Source organism: Cervus elaphus, chromosome 7, assembly GCF_910594005.1.
Source record: "Cervus elaphus chromosome 7, mCerEla1.1, whole genome shotgun sequence".
Lineage (NCBI taxonomy): Eukaryota > Metazoa > Chordata > Mammalia > Artiodactyla > Cervidae > Cervus > Cervus elaphus.
Genome location: NC_057821.1, coordinates 9,670,274 through 9,686,331, shown reverse-complemented (window position 1 = coordinate 9,686,331; position 16,058 = coordinate 9,670,274). Strand labels below are relative to the sequence as shown.

Below are 16,058 nucleotides of genomic sequence, written 5' to 3'. Positions count from 1 at the left end.
ATTCTGACTAAAACCAAAAGTCACTGGATAATTCAAAGTCATATAAAGAAAAAAAGTTCACTGATAAAGGTAACTACAAAGTAAAATAAAAGCTAGTATTATTGTATTTTGGGTATGTAACTCCTCTTTAATTCGTATATGGTTTAAAAGAGAGATGCATAAAACCATAATTATGGATGTGTTAATATGCATGCAATATATAAAGATGCATTTGTAACAATACCAACTTAAAGGGGGACGTGGAATTGAATAGGAGGAGTTAATGTATGCCATTGAAGTTAAGATGGTATAAATTCAACCTAAAGTCCTATACATTTATCTATCTCTTAAGTGTGGTTTGATAATTTGTCTTTGTTTCCATGTATTTTCCATTTCAGCTAAGTTACTGAATTTATTTGCAAAATGTTGTTCCCAATATTCCCTTATTATTCTTCTATGATCTGTAGAATCTGTTGTGATGTAGAATCTTTCATTCCTAATACTGGTGATTTGTGTTTTCTTTTTTCCTGACCAATCTGGCTAGAGGTTTATCAATCTTGTTGATTTTCTCAAGAAGCAGCTTTCGGTTTCATCGATTCTCTGTTTTTCTGTTTTCTATTTCATGGATTTCTGCACTGCTGCTGCTGCTGCTGCTAAGTTGCTTCAGTCGTATCCGACTCTGTGCGACCCCACAGACGGCAGCCCACCAGGCTCCCCCGTCCCTGGGATTCTCCAGGCAAGAACAGTGGAGTGGGTTGCCATTTCCTTCTCCAATGCATGAAAGTGAAAAGTGAAAGGGAAGTCGCTCAGTTGTGTCTGACTCTTAGCAACTCCATGGACTGCAGCCTACCAGGCTCCACCGTCCATGGGGGTTTCCAGGCAAGAGTACTGGAGTGCCATTGCCTTCTCCAGGATTTCTGCACTAATCTTTGTTATTTTCTTCTGTATACTTTGGTTTCAGGTGGAAGCTGAGGTCATTGACATCTTTTTTTAAATAGATATTTAGTGCTAGAGATTTCTGTCTCTAATAGAGATGTCCCACAAATTCTGATACATTGCATTTCCATTTAGCTCAAAATAGTTCCTAATTATTCTTTGATCCAGAGGTGTGTTATTCATTTTCTAAGTATTTATGAATTTTACAAGGATCTTTTTGTTAACGATTTCTAATATAATTCCACTGTGATCAGAAAACATATTTTGTATGACTTGAATCCTTTTTATCGAGACTTGTTTTATGGCCAAGAATATGATCTTAAGACTATGTATCCTCCTAGTGTTACGTGGAATATTCTGTAAATGTCAATATTCTATAAATGTCAAGTTGGTTGATAGTGTTGTTCCAGTTTAATTCTGGCTGATTATTTCTCTGCTTGTTTTATCAATTATTCACAGTAGTATTGAAATCTTTGACTAAAACTGTGATTGTTTTTTCTTACAGTTGTATCCATTTTTGTTTCATGTATTTTGAAGCTGTCTTATTGGGCACGTGAACATTTAGAATTGGTCTATCCTCAATTAATCGTGTCATTATGAATTGACCTTTTTTTTAATCTCTGGTAATATTTTCTGCTCTGCAATCAAATTTATCTGATTTTATTACAGCCCTCCCAGCTTTCTTTTGACAAGCATAAACAAGGTGTGTCTTTTTGCTTTTATCCTGTTAGAGTCTTTGTAGTCAAAGTACATTTCTTATGGGCAGCATATAATTGGGTCTTACTTTTTTATCCATTCTGACAATCTCAGCCTTTTCATTGGTTGTTCATTTTATTATTTTTTGGCTATTCGTGGCATGCAGGATATTAGTTCCTTGACCAGGGGTCAAGCTCATGTCCCCTGTGGTGGAAGTGGGGAGTTTAAATCACTGGATCACCAAGGAAGTACCTTAACTGTGCTGTTTAGACCATTTACCTTTACTGTGATTGACAGAGTTAGGTTTCAGTTTATCATCCTATTTGTTTTCTGGTTCTCTCATCTGTTCTTTGTTACCCTTTCCTCTTTTTCTGCCTTTTTTTGGATTACTTGAGAATTTTTTATTGTATTTTATGTTTTGTTGGCTTATTAACTTATTAGTATTAATAAAAATGATTAATTTTATGGTTTACATTATATGGATTTAACCTACCACAGTTCATCTCATCACAGGAACAAACCAGGCCTCACACACAATCCCAGAGCAGCTGCCAGCACAGAGCTGTCCAGGAAGAGGGCCCCCTCACTGGGGCCCACTCTGCTTTCCCCTTGCGGATCACACCAAGGGCCTTGGGAGGTCATCACACCACGCAGAACCTCGGCTTGCTCCTTTGTAAACTGAGGTCATCCCACCTGCCCTGCCTACCTTGGAATGGTGTTCTGTCCTAGGAATAAAGACCCCATGCCTTTCCACACACTAGTCTAGCTAATGCAACCACTAGGGCTGCTCCTAGGACCACTAGACTCTCAAGATGTGTGGGTGGAAATACTGAGAATGGGAACAAAGGTTGAGTGTGTGGGCAGCCAAGGGCCCCTGGGTTCTAAAACCTACCGCTTGACCCCTACTTCCCTGGAAGGTGGGGGAGGCCCTGCCTGGGGAGGTGCCTCCTCCCTCTGCCCTCCTCACAGAAGCCTGATGGGCGGTCTCCCTACTCTCCAGACCCAAAACCCGGAGAATACCAGGAAATCTGCCTGGAGGCAGACCCAAGCTTTTCTCTCATTCTTTCCCTTTATCTGATTCTCCATCACAGTCAGATGGTGGTATCTGGAGGCAAGAGGCGAGCTTCCACCTGTCTTCTGGTTCCTAATCTGGTCATCTCTGCACCAGATCTGCTCTCATCTAACCACTTCTGGAAGGACTTGAGAAGACTGAGGCCTGACCAGACCAAGTAGCTCAACCACATCTGGGCCATTGGCTGTCTCTGGCAAGCACAGGGTGACCCAGGGAATTCCCTGGCAGTCCAGTGGTTAGGACTCTCTGCTTCCACAGCCAGCGGCACAGGTTCCATCACTGGTGGAGGAACTAAGACTCGGTGTGCATCCTCCGACTGTCAAAAAAGAATAGGGGGAGGCACACCGCCCTGAGGACCTAGGAGGATCTCAACCTAGCTCAGCTGCCACAACTTTTATGTTCTGGGTGTTTTCTATTACCCGCCAATCTGGAGTTTTCCCAATTGCATGTGATTCTGATGAGGGAGAGAGAACTGTAGGTTTACCTACGGTTGTAAGAAATAAGGGATATAGAGCCCTTCTACACTTGGCCTAGCTTCCCCCCAATGCTAACTTTTGCAAAACTATAACATGATTCACCATTAGGATACTGACATTGCTAAAATTCACCGATCTTACTCAAATTTCCCCAGTTAAGTGTGTGACATTTTAATGATCAGCCCACGGAAGCTTCGACCTAATCTTAACCTACTTGGCAAACCTATTGTGACGCAGAGGGACATCACCCCACTGGTCCCTTTTTTTTTTTTTTTTTTGGTGCCCCAGAAAACCGGAAAGAGGTTAACAGGGAAATTTAAAATTCAGGGCATGCTATGTGTGTGCTAGGCCCCACTCATGCCATCGTTTGCTGCCTGCAGCAGCCTGTTTTACCAACACGAAGAGTAATAAGTAAGGCGCAGGGAGGGAGGGTGGCTGGGCGCGAGGTTCGAGGCCGGGCAGGGGCTAACCTAGGCCCACCTACACACTCTGAGCACAGCACAGACGGGCAGTCACGCCGCGAGGAGACCTAGAGGGCTCCACAGACATTAACGGAGGCCCCACGGGGCCTGCGATGCACATTAGAGCAGCACCCAGATCCGACCAGCAGGGCGAGGGGCGCGCGCGCGCCACGCCCCGGCCCTGCACGCGAGCTCCGGAGCGCGGCCGCCCCGGGGCCGCCCCGCGGGACGCCGGGAAGCCGCACGCCCCGCCCCGCCCCGCGCCGCCGCGCAGCCCGCGGCTGCCCCCTGCCGCCGCGGCGTGGGCGCTGCAGCCCCGGTTGTCTCCGCCTCCAGATTGGCAGCTCCGGCAGTCTCCGGGGCCGGCTGCCTGCGGCCATCGGATTGGCTGCACCCCGATACCGCGGCCCCGCCCGTTTCCCCGGGTCCTTTGATCACGCGCCTGCTGGTTCTTCCGGGGCCCGGGAGCCAAACGAGGGCGTTCCTTTCCGGGCTGCAGCGGCGGGAGGTAAGGCATGGCCGGGTTGCATGGGCTGCAGAGCGCCGGTACAAGTCCACGCCTCGGGGTGTCGGGATTCCAGGATACTCGGGTCGCTGTGCGCCCCCCTCACGTTCTCCTCCCCTGGCTTGAGCCTCCCAGCGCCATGGGAACTACCTCCCGCTCTCCCTTGCTGGTCCGCATCCTAGGGTCGGCCTGTCACCCTCCCTACCTCGGAATGTCCCCTCGACCACGGGACGGGCGTGCGACTGGGAGAGTTCGGAGCCCCCATGGGCACCGAGACAGGCGGCTCAGCCCTTAACCTCCGATGGAAACCCAGGCGAACCGGGGTCACGGACCTCGGGGCATCTGCGTGCAGCCACCCGTGAAGAATCTCCTTGCATCTGTCATGGGAGCTGACCCTCTCCACTTCCGCCTGTCATCCCAGACCAGGAGGGGAGGGACCCGGGCGGAGCCCCGAGTGAGGACCAGGGGGAGGTGACATCACCTCGCAGATGCAGCCCAGCCCTGCCCACTGGTGTCCACCCTGGCACAAGACCAATGAGGGAGAAGGCGCCCAGGTTCTATGTCTGGAGTGACACCAGGGACAACGAAGGCCTGGGACCTATAGCCTGAAGTGTGGGCACTGGACTAGGATCGAGGCTGGGGGTAGGGGGGAGATGCTCCTGCCTCTCCCCTTGACTGCAGTGAGGACCCCATATTTTAACCTAATCTCTCCATTTTGCTTCAGTGGATAGCTTCTGGCAGCCCAGTGCTTCAGGAGGAGGGGGCAGGAGCTGGGGACCTCCACCTAACCTTCCTTCAGTAACTAGTATCTGCAAATGTTTGGCCAGCACCAGCACCTGAGTGACAGCCCCACCCTGGGCAGCACTCGGGCCTGGGTCTGGCCTCCCCTCCGTGCCCTTCACCCCCAGGATTTGCTGAGAGTCACTGGAAGGTTCAGCCCAGCACACTGACCTGGAAGATGCCCCCCTCCCCTTTCCGGACCTGACCTTAGTTTTCATGTATTATTACTATCTCAGGGAGGGATCCAGAGCCTGGCTGTCACCCTGGGTGGAATTGACAACCTCCTTTCCCCTCTTCGGGCTTCCCTCATAGCTCAGTTGGTAAAGAATCTGCCTGCAATGCGGGAGACCTGGGTTTGATCCCTGGGTTGGGAAGATCCCCTGGAGAAGGGAACGGCTACCCACTCCAGTATTCTGGCCTGGAGAATTCCATGGACTATACAGACCATGGGTTCGCAAAGAGTCGGACATGACTGAGCGACTTTCACCTTCACTTTCACTTTCCTCCTCTTCAGGGAGCCCAGGGGAGGCGCCCTCCCGAGGCAGTACTGCCCATGCTGACTACCCGGCCCTCCGGCTGCCGATGTCATGAGTAATACCACAGTGCCCAATGCCCCGCAGGCCAACAGCGACTCCATGGTGGGCTATGTGTTGGGGCCCTTCTTCCTCATCACCCTGGTCGGGGTGGTGGTGGCTGTGGTAAGAAGCCTCCACACTCGTACACACCCCCCAACACTCTGGCTAAGGCAGGGGCGCGTGGGCCCGGACCAGCCTGTACACAGCATCTGTCATGGGAGAGGAGGGTGTGGAGGTGGGTCCCTGTCCCCCCGTGGGCCATCCTGGGCTCAGCTGCCTCCGCAGTGCTGTGTCTCTGTTACAGGTGATGTACATCCAGAAGAGAAAACGGTGAGTGTCCCCGCCCTGAGTGCCACCCCCGCTGCATTCTGCTTAAAAGTCCTTCCCATACGATCTGAGACCCCCCTCAGTCATTCTTAGACAAACCTGGAGTTCCCTGCATGCCACTGTTAGCTTTTTTCCTACCCAGACGTGTGTCCTTAGAGCTCTAGCATACCCTGAACGGCACCCACTGGAGGTGCCCTGTCGGGGGAAACGGCTGAGCAGGGAGGTGGGGGGCCGTGGCTGAGCACCCCCGTGCCCCCCAGGGTGGACCGGCTTCGCCATCACCTGCTCCCCATGTACAGCTACGACCCTGCCGAGGAGCTGCACGAAGCCGAGCAGGAGCTGCTCTCAGACGTGGGGGACCCCAAGGTGAGCACTCGGGGTGGGGACAGAGAACCAGCAGGGGTGGGCCTGCTCTCCTCACAGCCCTGAAGCCAGAACCTGCTTCCGCCGGGGCCAGTCAGGCCCCTCCCTCCAAGCTGTGCTGTGGCCTGGTCTCCCCTGCCACAGGTGGTCCACGGCTGGCAGAGTGGCTACCAGCACAAGCGGATGCCCTTGCTGGATGTCAAGACGTGACCTGAGCCCTCCGACCCCGCCCCTCCCCGCAACCACGGGATCCTGATCCTCCAGGGCCCCGCAGTCTGCTGCTCCCCCAGCGCCCTTCCCTCCAGCCCGGCTCCTAAGCCCCGCAGAGCCGCCAGCCTCCATCGGACCCACCTCCTCACTCAGTCCTAGGCCTTCAGTCCTTTGTGGGATGAGCCTACCTATCACCCACTCCCAGGAACTAATGAGGATGTTTCTTCCTGGGGTAAAAGGGTGGCTGGAATTGGCAGGTAGGGATTTGCCCTCCCAGGCTTAGCTTTGGAGCGGTTCCCATGGTGACAGGGCCTAATGTATATTCAGTATATATATTTTGTAAATAAAATGTTTTGTGGCTAGGGGTGTAGTTGATGTCTTCAAGAGGGGCTTACCTCTTGTGCTTTCTCTTTTTCCCTCACTCACTAGAGAGCCTTGGTTTCTACCCTTCCCTATTCCAGGCACCCACCACAGAAAAGACTCAGTCCAGAAAAGGATATTTTTTTATTCAAGTAACTGCAAATAGGAAACCAGAGGGGAGCCCCAGGCTGGGACAAATAATGGCTACCTCCTCCCTGACAGAACAGGTGGAGAAGGTGGCCCCTACACCTGACAGTCAACACGGGCCCCCCCTCTCTGCTGCAGCATCCTAGGGGCAGGACCCCACCTTCCCTGGGACTGGGGGAGTCTGTACCCAGCCTGCTTTGCTCCAGGCCCCTTCCCCTAAGAGCTTCTTGGAGGAGGGGGACGTGGGCAGAGCAGGAGGCAATGAGGATGGACATTTGGCGCTGGTAGCAGCAGCAATGACGGATGTCTAAGAATGAAACATTTAACAAAAAACAACACAACTGTCCAGAGGTAGTTTGTGAACAGAGGAAAGATGGAACCAGAACCTTGGGGGGTGGGGAGGAGCAGGAGGGCGGGAGTGGGCAAGACTAGCTCCTTGTTATTAGTGCCCCGAGGCAAGGAAGGAGGGGAAACTGAGGCCTGGAGCGGAAGCAGACGGGGTGGGGAGTGGCTCCAGCTCGCCACAAGTGGCTGCTGCAGGGAGCCCAGGCCTCCTGGGCCTCACCTGGATAAAGGGGACTCTTTCCATCATTGCAACGGGATTCCCGGGTGAGGGCAAGGTGGGCTGGAGCCTGCCTAGAGCTGGGAGGGGGCTTACATTCCTACCTTCCTTCCTGAGCCCCCAAGAGGGTGGCCCCACCGAGTGTGGGGACGAGGCAAGGCGGGAAGGAGATGGGGTGTGAGCCACCCCTGGAGAGACACAGGTCGGTCGGGGATGGTGGGGGTCATCTCTGGGCGGTCACCCCTCTCCAGTGGCCGCACCTGCTGCCGCTAGTACAGTGGAGTGGGGCGTGTCCAAATGAGACGATGAGATGGGGCTTGGGCCCCTTTTAAGGCCAGGGGAGCCCTCTGAGGCCCCTTAATGGGAAGCCAGAGGCGAGAGGCAGAGGGGATCCCCAAACCGAGAGCCCAGCCAGCAAGGCCCCCACCACACAGGGAGCAGGGGTGCAGCAGTGCGGGAGCGGCTAAGTGGAAGTCAGCTTTGTCTGGGAGGGTGGATGTGGCAGGTGGGTGAGGGGTCGCTGGGACCTGAAATCAAAGGGAGCAGCTCCCCACTCAGGCCCAGGGACCCTGCAGCGGCTGGTGTGCGGTGTAGTGTGGCGGGGAGGGTGCAGGTGGGGGGCGGGGAGGGCCTGGGGGGGCGGGAGCAGAGCGGAGCTGTCCAGTCCCAGAAGGAAACTGCTCCTCTGGAGGGAGCGGGCGGCGGTCACTGCTCCTCCTCTGAGGACTCCTGCGAGATGCCCTCCTCTTCCTCCTTCTCCTGCGGGGCGGGCAGGGACATCAGGAGCATGCCAGGCCCGCCCCCTCCTCCGCTGCCGCCCCCAGAGGCCAAGCTCGCCCCCACCCGCCCCCCCTGCACGCCTGGCCTCTCCAGAAGGGGGATGAGTCAGGGCTGAGTGTGTGGGTGACTCAGCAACCTCTACGGCCCAGTTTCATTCATAAAAAAGGAAGAATTTAAAGGGAGGGAAAAAAAAAAAAAACCCGCACACACGCTGCTCTCACACACAGCCAGGCCCCTCAGCCCCCAGGCCCAGGGGGGCAGGGGGCTCCTGGCAGAGCCCAGGGCACGCCTGGGCTCCTGTTGGCGAGGAAGTGCCTGGTCCTGGGGAGGGAGATGGCGGCCAGGGAGAGGAGAGGGGAGGGCAGGGGTGGCTGCAGGCTGCTGAGCCCCCTCCCCGGGGGACCAGGTGGGAACCAGGTGGCCTCAGCGGCCTGCAGGGGCAGCTGCTGGGCGGTGGAGGGGCCACGGCCGCGGGCTGACCCCAGGCCAGGGCGGGGAGCAAGGGGAAGTGTGTGCCGGCCGGGGCTCACTCACTGGGCGGGAATGTCGGGACACCACACAGGGCCCCCGTGCCAGGCACAAACTCCAAAACAACCCGTTTCCTGTTACTCACTCTTGGGGCCCTGCCAGCACCCCAAGCCCCCCTCAGCCGGTGGTGGCTCAGCTCACACAGCTCGAGGAACGAGCCGCGGGAAGGACAGGTTGCGGGGAGGACAGGGTGGGAGGGCCCCGACTGCAGCGGCGCCCCGGAAGATCTCTGGGCTCAGCCCGCTGGCCGCCGCTCCCAGCTGTCTGGGGACCCAGACGGGGGTGGGGCCCCCGTGAGGAGCAGCGTCCACAGGGCATCGAGCCTCAGCTCCCACCCAACGGGCTGTGATCCACCCCCCTCCCAGAGTTAAGCTCCTCTACTGCTGCTGCTTAAACCTCCCTCCTCCTCCTCCATTACTACAATGGGCGGGGGTGGGGTGGGGGGGTGGGGTGGGGTGGGGTGGGTGGGTGGGTGGGTGGGTAACGATACCATGTGACCTCAAGGTGAACCAGAAGCAGGGGAAGGAAAAGATAAGAACCACCCCCAGTAAGGCAGGGCAGGGAGCCTGGCCTGGTTTGTACCCGGGACCCCGCACTTCTCATGGACACAGCTTTTCAGAAGCCCTGGGCTGAGGGCCAGGAGTGTGGGGGCCCTGGACAAACCCCTTCCCCTCCCCAGGCCTGGGTGAAAATGTGAAGTCACAGCGCTGCCGGCCCTGCAGGTCAGGGAGAGCTGTCTCCTCTGTGGGCACAGAGGATGGAGCATCACTCACTCTCTAACAAGTCTCCCCAGAAGAACTGAGCTGCCTCTGCCCCAATCACCTACCAGTTTTTTGGGTCTGCCCCTTGGTTTTCTCCCTGGAGTTGTGGTGGTTTTCTAGATGGTCAGAGAAAAGATCCACTAAGTCAAAAATGTCCCTGACGGAGCCCACCCCATAACCAGTGCCCTGGATGGTGAGGGAAGAGCAGGGAGGGGTGGACCCACCTTCACCGGCTCATGGTGGCCCGGGACTCCCACCCTGGCGGGCCCACCCGAGTCCAGCTGGTGATGACTGGCCAGCCACACAGCCCCCCCACCCCAACATACACACACGCCCCCCCCACTCCCTCCTCCACCCATGACTCAAGAGGATATGAGTCGTGTCTTAGAAAAAATAAAATAAAAAACAAAACAACTTCTCTGAAAGGCTGATGCCACTGTGAATCTGGCCTCCCTCCTCGTTCCTGCAGGAGCCAGGGGACCTCCCGCAGAGAAGGTGACAGTCTCAGCCCAGGGCGGAGTTGCCCCCTTGCTCCTCCCTCCCAGCTTGCCTCTGCAGACCAGGAAACCTGCTCGACACCTGACTTCCCCACTGTTCTGGGCGGGCCAAGGCCCATCACCACCCATATGCCAGAAGCAGGTGCAGAGAATGAGGAAAAGACCAGGCCTCCCACGGCTGCTGTTAGGGCCAAGGGACCCCCGCAGGCCTCACCCGGGTCTTGGCGGCACCCTTGTTTTTGCTCCCCTTCGGTCGGCCCCGAGGTCTCTTAGGTGTTGGCACTTCGCTGGGCTCCTTCTGTAAAGACAGATGGGAAGATGGGAAGATGCGGAAGCCCCTGCCCCGCCCCCTTCAGGACAGAGCCCTCTGCCCCAGCCCAGCAGCGGTCTGCCCCACCTCCGGAATCCACAGGAACCCTGGCAGGTGACCCTTGGGATTCAGGTTCTCCACCTGACTCTTTTGCAAAGCCTTTCTGCTAGCTTCTCTGTGACAGCAAAGACACCAGAAGGCCTCTGGGAAGGGTGTCATGGGGGCAGAAAGACGCAAGGCCGCTCTGTCCACACCCCAGCTCGGCCTCTGACCAGCTCTCGATCTTGGGCCAGACGCTTAATGAAAACAGGACAAGTCTCCAGCACTGGGTTGTGATCACTGCCCACCCCACCCCCACCCCCGCCAGAAGGCACGGATGCAGAAGAGGGGAAAGGATGCCCCCTTCCCCTAGAGGGAGCTTCCAGCTCTACCTGCAAACCAGACTCCCTCCAGGTTACCTCCTAGGGAGGAGTTATGTCCACATCTTCGAACCCCAGAGACCCCTGCCATTTGGGCCACTGAAACTTTAATAAGCCTGAGACTGAATAAAAAGCTGCTACATAATGCACAGAAGCCGGACAATAAAGGCCCATCAGCGGTGGTTTCCCAGGGCGGCTGCTCGTGGGCTGTTCATTGCCCAGTAACCCCACACCCCTTCTCTGACACCCCTCACTGAGAAGCCCACAGGCAGCAGGGGGAGGCAAAAGGAATCGGACTAAGGGGGTGACTTTTCCACACGTGAACAGGGCTCTGAAAGCAGCAGATGAATTCCACTGCCCGTGAGACTCCTCACAGCTCTTGAAGAGTTCAGAGATCCCCAATGGGGGCGGGGGGCGGGGGTGCCTGCTGGACGAGGATCAGCTTCAGTTCCTTTCCCTGTCTCTCCCCCAGGAAAGGGAAGGAACGGGGCTTCACCCACAGCTGCCTCTCAGAGAGAGACCAAGGTCTCCACCACATAACAGGTGGCCCACACAGCCTGACTGGTCAAGCTCCCTGGGGCGCCTGGAACCAGGAGTCTGCCACCAACTCCCCAACGTTTTAAACTTTCTGGGCTTTCACAGAACCAGGCAAAGTCCAATGCAGGGTCACTCAAGGAAGCCCACGAACAGGTGCTGGCCCAGAAACTACTACTGCCCCAGGATGAAGAACTACAGAAACGGATAGTAACTATTAAGTAAGTTAACAGAGTGCCATCATGCGCCCTGCTGGGCTTACACATGTAAACGTTCATGTTTCTATAATTCATCTTTATTGTTGTTTAGTTGCCAAGTCACGTCCAACTCTTTAACGACTCCAAGGACTGTAGCCTGCTAGGCTCCTCTGTCCATGGGATTTCCCAGGCAAGAATACTGGAGTGAGTTGCCGTTTACTCCTCCAGGAGATCTTCCTGACCCAGGGATCGAACCTGCATCTCCTGCTTGGCAGGCAGATAGATTCTTTACCACTGAGCCACCACACTTCAATTCACTGGTCCACAATGGACTGGAAATAAAGGGTGAATGGTTTACCAGTGTAAGCTCCGGCCTGCATGACTACAGGCTCACTCCTGGCTTGAACGTTCTGACCCAGGTTCGGCGCTCCCTTGGGCCACACTTCTCTCCTGGGGTCTCAGGCACCAGGGACGCCGTGTGGGGAGAACACATGTATACAGGAATGATGCCGCACCCTGCCAGTCCTGTTTTCACCTGCCAAGATGCCGGGTACCTCCCTAGCCCAAAGAGGTAAACCGAGGCGAAGGTTTGGACACCCACCTGACTCCCTACCAGCGCGGTCCCAGGACTCACCGGAGGCTGTTTGCGAGGCCGGCCCCGCCCTCGCTTCTCAGCACCGTCCTTTTCCTGCTTGGAGGCCAGGGGCTGGCTGGACTTCGAGCTCGACTCGCTCATCTTCCCTCGTCAGCAGAGCAGGTGAGGAGCGACGACTGGGATGCTGGGAGGCGGGAAAAGTGTTTCAGACGAAACTTCTTGCATTAGCCACCTCCAAACCCTCACCACTCCCGCCCGAGAAACGCCCGGCAGGAAATTGCCTGCTCCCAGGGATCCCCAGGACTCCCACCCTGGCCTAGGGTTGCCTGCCCAGCCCAGCATGCAGGCCGCAGGGTGGGGCTGGGCCGTTGGCCCTAATCAGCGCCTTATCTCCCGCTCAGAAGGGCTCTTTGTTGCCCTGCCACCCCCACTCTTGGCCGGGCTCAAGAGCGCAGCCAGCCCAGACCTGGCCGTGGGTGAGGCCGCCCTGGCTGAGGTGTGGGTGAGATGGTCCTCAGACTGCCAGGGCCCTCCCGTCCACCGTGCTGCCCCTTCTCTTTTAAAAGCAAGACAAGCCTGGGTAGCCCGCGGGGAACAAGGGAGGAAAGGTGAGCAGAAAATGAGCCCTGCACATCTATCTGGCAGCCATGCCATCAGTCCCTGGCCACCTTGTCCATAGCACTGCCCAGGGCCCCACCATTTCTCTCTGCTTCCCTCTCCCTGGGTTAAACCTTGGAGGGTCAAAGATGCGGACAATTTGGGAAATGGGGGCTAAAACTGCAGTGGGTGAGGTACGGGGAGGAAAAGAAACCACCCAGAGCTGAAAGGGAAGTCTCCTCTTCCCCACAGCCTGCGCCCACCCACCTGGAGTCAGACGGGATGCTTCTCTTTGATGCTTCCTCACATGAGGGGCAGGAACTTCTCCAACTGAGAGGGAGAAGATGCTAGCTGACCCCCTGAAGCCCTAGGAGGGCTGATCCTCAAAGCGCCCTGGTCCTTTTCTAGCATATTCCCTCTTCTTAAGAGAACTGTCTGGACTTAATCAGTCCTACAAATACAGAATTCATGTCAAACCGCTCTCTGCAAGGGGCACCTGCACCTGTGTTTGGGAGACTCTTCCAGAGGCTGAGAAAGGGCAGCAAGGGACCCCCACTCCTATCCTCCCAGTTATTATCCCCAAGTTACAGACAGATTTGTCCAGGGAGGCTGCCCTTGGCAAAGGGTGGGCCCAAGTGGCTCCACTTCCGGAAAAGCCCCTCAACCTATAAAATGGGGGTAATGATGCTCCTCCACCTGTCTTGCCTACGTCTGCAGACTGCAGCAAGAATCAAACCAGGTAAAAATTAAAAACACTTAAACAACTGAAAGGTTCATTCCAATCAAAATGAGAACTAGAACATTTGAAAACGACTCTCCCTTTTCAGATTCAGACTATTTCCAATTTTAACCCAAAGAGAGGAAAGCCTGGTTTTTTTTGCAAACTTCTGATTGTTAAGAGGGGCCTGAGGCCCCTGATCCTCAAGTATTGAAATGCTCCAGACGGCGAGACTTCGTCTGGTAATTATTCCATTTCATAATATTTCAGACTTGAAGACCCTTTTAAACAAGGTGGTTGGTGATTTATCCTGCTCCATCATTAGTGGCTTGGCCTGCTCTGTAATTACAGGCAGTGATTAGAATCTTACATTACACCACAGATCCCCCTTCAAAACTAAACATCAAAATTAATCAGCTAAATGAGCGCTGACCTCACATGAGGTTTGCTGGAGGCCCCCTCAGAGAGGGGGTTCTAGTTGGGCGAAGCCAGCCCCTAATCCCAGAAGGCCCAGCCCAGCCCAGCCTTCCTGCGGACCCTGTTGAGTGCTCTGGTGTTTCCCCCACTTCTTGCTGCTGGGGACCCTTTAATCCGCTCACCCCACCCCAGATCCAGGCCTCCATGAACTGCATTAAGGCCTGAGGCCCTCTCTGGTGAGACCAACAAATGCTTGTCTCTTCCACCTGTTTCTGAACATCAGGGAGGCCTGGCTTGGTGAAGCCACGTTTGAGGCCCAACTCAATCCTATCGTCGGTAATAAGCCTTTTCGGGCCTCAGACTAGTCCCCTCCACACAATGTGGGCTCCACAAACGCTAAGGTAATCCGTGGTCATGACTCTAGAAAATCACCATGGGACTGCCTCGTTTCCCCCAAAAAAGTAGCCTAGAGGAAGGGTTGATGAGGTGCCCAAGGTCACAGAGCAAGTTGGAGTGGGTTCCTGGCGACCCTTCTCGCCCGCCAGTTTCCTTACCCGCCTAGGGACTGGTAAAGCCCCTGTCGCCCCTACTCCAGACCCGGGCCCAGGGTGACTCTGCAAGTGTCTGCGCCCGGCCGTTGCAGGTCGGCCGGAGGGACGAGTGGCCGGAGCGCGCGGGGGGAGGGGCGCAGGCCGCGGGAGCAGGCGCGGGAAACCGGTGCACCCCGACCGCATGCACCGCCACGAGGGTGCACCCGGCCCCACTTCCTGCCAGAGGGGGCACCCAAGCCCGCCTTGGGGCAGGAAACCTGGCGCGCGCGGGGGAGAGGAAGAAAGCCGCCTCTCTCCGCGCCCTCCCCGCAAAATAAAAGCCCCAGTTGAAAAAAAAATGAAACGGGGAGTCAAAGGGACTAGTTCCAACAGAGCCCAGCAAAGCAGAGAAACCAGTTTGTGGGGGCGGAGGGCAGGCCGGGCCCCGGGGGCTGAAGAGGCGCAGGCTGGGCCAGAGGTGGGGTCGGGGTGAAGCCCCAAACCCAGGCCAGGGAGTCGGCCTCGGCTGCGGAGCGAACGCCCGGATAAAAGGCCGAGCCCGGAGTTCAGGCCGAATTGCGGGGTTCCCGCCCACCCACCCCCCCACTTAGAGAACTTCCCCAGGCTGCGGGGCCGCCGGGCCCCCGGCTCTCCCGCCGCGCCCCAGCCTGCCCCTCTCCCCGCCCCCACGGCACAGGCCCGGGCTCGGGCTCGGGCTCGGGCGGGAGCGGCGGCCGCGCGAGGTGCACCGAGAGCCGCCGGGTGCACGACTCGCGCTCGCCGCAGCCGCGCGCCCCCTCCCCCACCGCGCGCTTCTCCCGGGTCCCCGCCCCCCGCACGGCGCCCGCGGCGCGGGGGCAGGGGTGCGGGCGCCCTCCCCGCGCCGCCGGGCCCCGCCGCCCGCCCCCCGCGCCGCGCGGCCCTCCCCCGCCGGCGGCTCGCGCAGCCCCGGCCTGGGAATAAAGCCGGAGGCGCGCGCTGCAGCCCCGGGGCGGCTTGCAGGAGGGGGCGGCGTGCGGCCGCGGCGCGGGCGCCCCCCTCCGCCGCCGGCCCCGGGACGGACTCACCGCGAGCTCGGCTGCCGGCCTGCGGTGCGCGCTCCGAGCTGCCGGGAGCGACGGTGCTGGGCGCTGAGGACCGGCCTGGCTCCGCCGCCGCCGCCGCCGCCGCTGGTAGCAAATGCGGATCTGAAACCGGGAGAGAGAGCAGAAGCGCTCAGAGGCCGCCGCCGCCGCCGCGTGCTCGCCGCCCTGGCCCCCGCGGGGTATTTATATGTCACATCCAGGCCGGGGGGGGGGGGCCACAAAAATATTCCACCTCCCCCGAAGGATGGCGAGGGGCAGGAAGCTAGGCACGGCCCGTGCGCGGCCTCAATAAATAAATAATTTATTTAAATGATAGATATTTAAAAAAAAAAAAAAAGGAGCCACCGGAGGGGCCGCGAACTCACGCCTTCTTGGAGCCGCGCCAGGGCCAGAAATAGCCCGGGCTCGGAGTCCCAATTAGAGGAGCGCAGCCCCGGCTCAGGGGAGCTTAAAAAGAGCGACCCAGGGGCAGGGGGGACGGGCCCGCCCGCGCCAGCCGTGTCACCGGGGGGGGCGGGGCCATGCAAATGAGCCTGGGGATTTAAAAGGGCGGCCGCCCGCCGCCGCCGCCGCGCGGGTGGGTGCTGACGACGGCGAGGGCCGTGCGGAGACGGGCGTCTGGGGGCGGGCGCGCAGGGGGG

The 16,058-nt window shown here is 57.3% G+C and overlaps 2 protein-coding genes across 4 annotated transcripts; one reads left to right on the top strand and one right to left on the bottom strand.

Moving 5' to 3' along the window:
* Window positions 1-3,991: 3,991 nt before the first annotated feature.
* Window positions 3,992-6,742, top strand: SMIM29 (small integral membrane protein 29). Its single transcript, XM_043907207.1, has 5 exons — window positions 3,992-4,128; window positions 5,420-5,603; window positions 5,785-5,810; window positions 6,068-6,173; window positions 6,315-6,742. The coding sequence occupies exons 2-5, from the start codon at window positions 5,493-5,495 to the stop codon at window positions 6,378-6,380; spliced, it is 309 nt and encodes a 102-aa protein (XP_043763142.1). The 5' UTR covers window positions 3,992-4,128; window positions 5,420-5,492; the 3' UTR covers window positions 6,381-6,742.
* Window positions 6,743-6,865: 123 nt separating this feature from the next.
* Window positions 6,866-15,939, bottom strand: HMGA1 (high mobility group AT-hook 1). 3 transcript variants are annotated; one of them, XM_043907204.1, is made up of 6 exons: window positions 15,783-15,939; window positions 15,400-15,519; window positions 12,077-12,254; window positions 10,230-10,313; window positions 9,584-9,634; window positions 6,866-8,208 (listed from the first exon to the last, which is right to left on the bottom strand). In XM_043907204.1, the coding sequence occupies exons 3-6, from the start codon at window positions 12,209-12,211 to the stop codon at window positions 8,155-8,157; spliced, it is 324 nt and encodes a 107-aa protein (XP_043763139.1). In that variant the 5' UTR covers window positions 12,212-12,254; window positions 15,400-15,519; window positions 15,783-15,939; the 3' UTR covers window positions 6,866-8,154. The 3 variants fall into 3 exon arrangements, with proteins under 3 accessions (XP_043763139.1, XP_043763141.1, XP_043763140.1); XM_043907206.1 differs by having other exon boundaries at window positions 12,110-12,254; window positions 15,783-15,938; XM_043907205.1 differs by lacking the exons at window positions 15,400-15,519; window positions 15,783-15,939 and adding an exon at window positions 14,357-14,493.
* Between the last annotated feature and the right edge of the window lie 119 nt (window positions 15,940-16,058).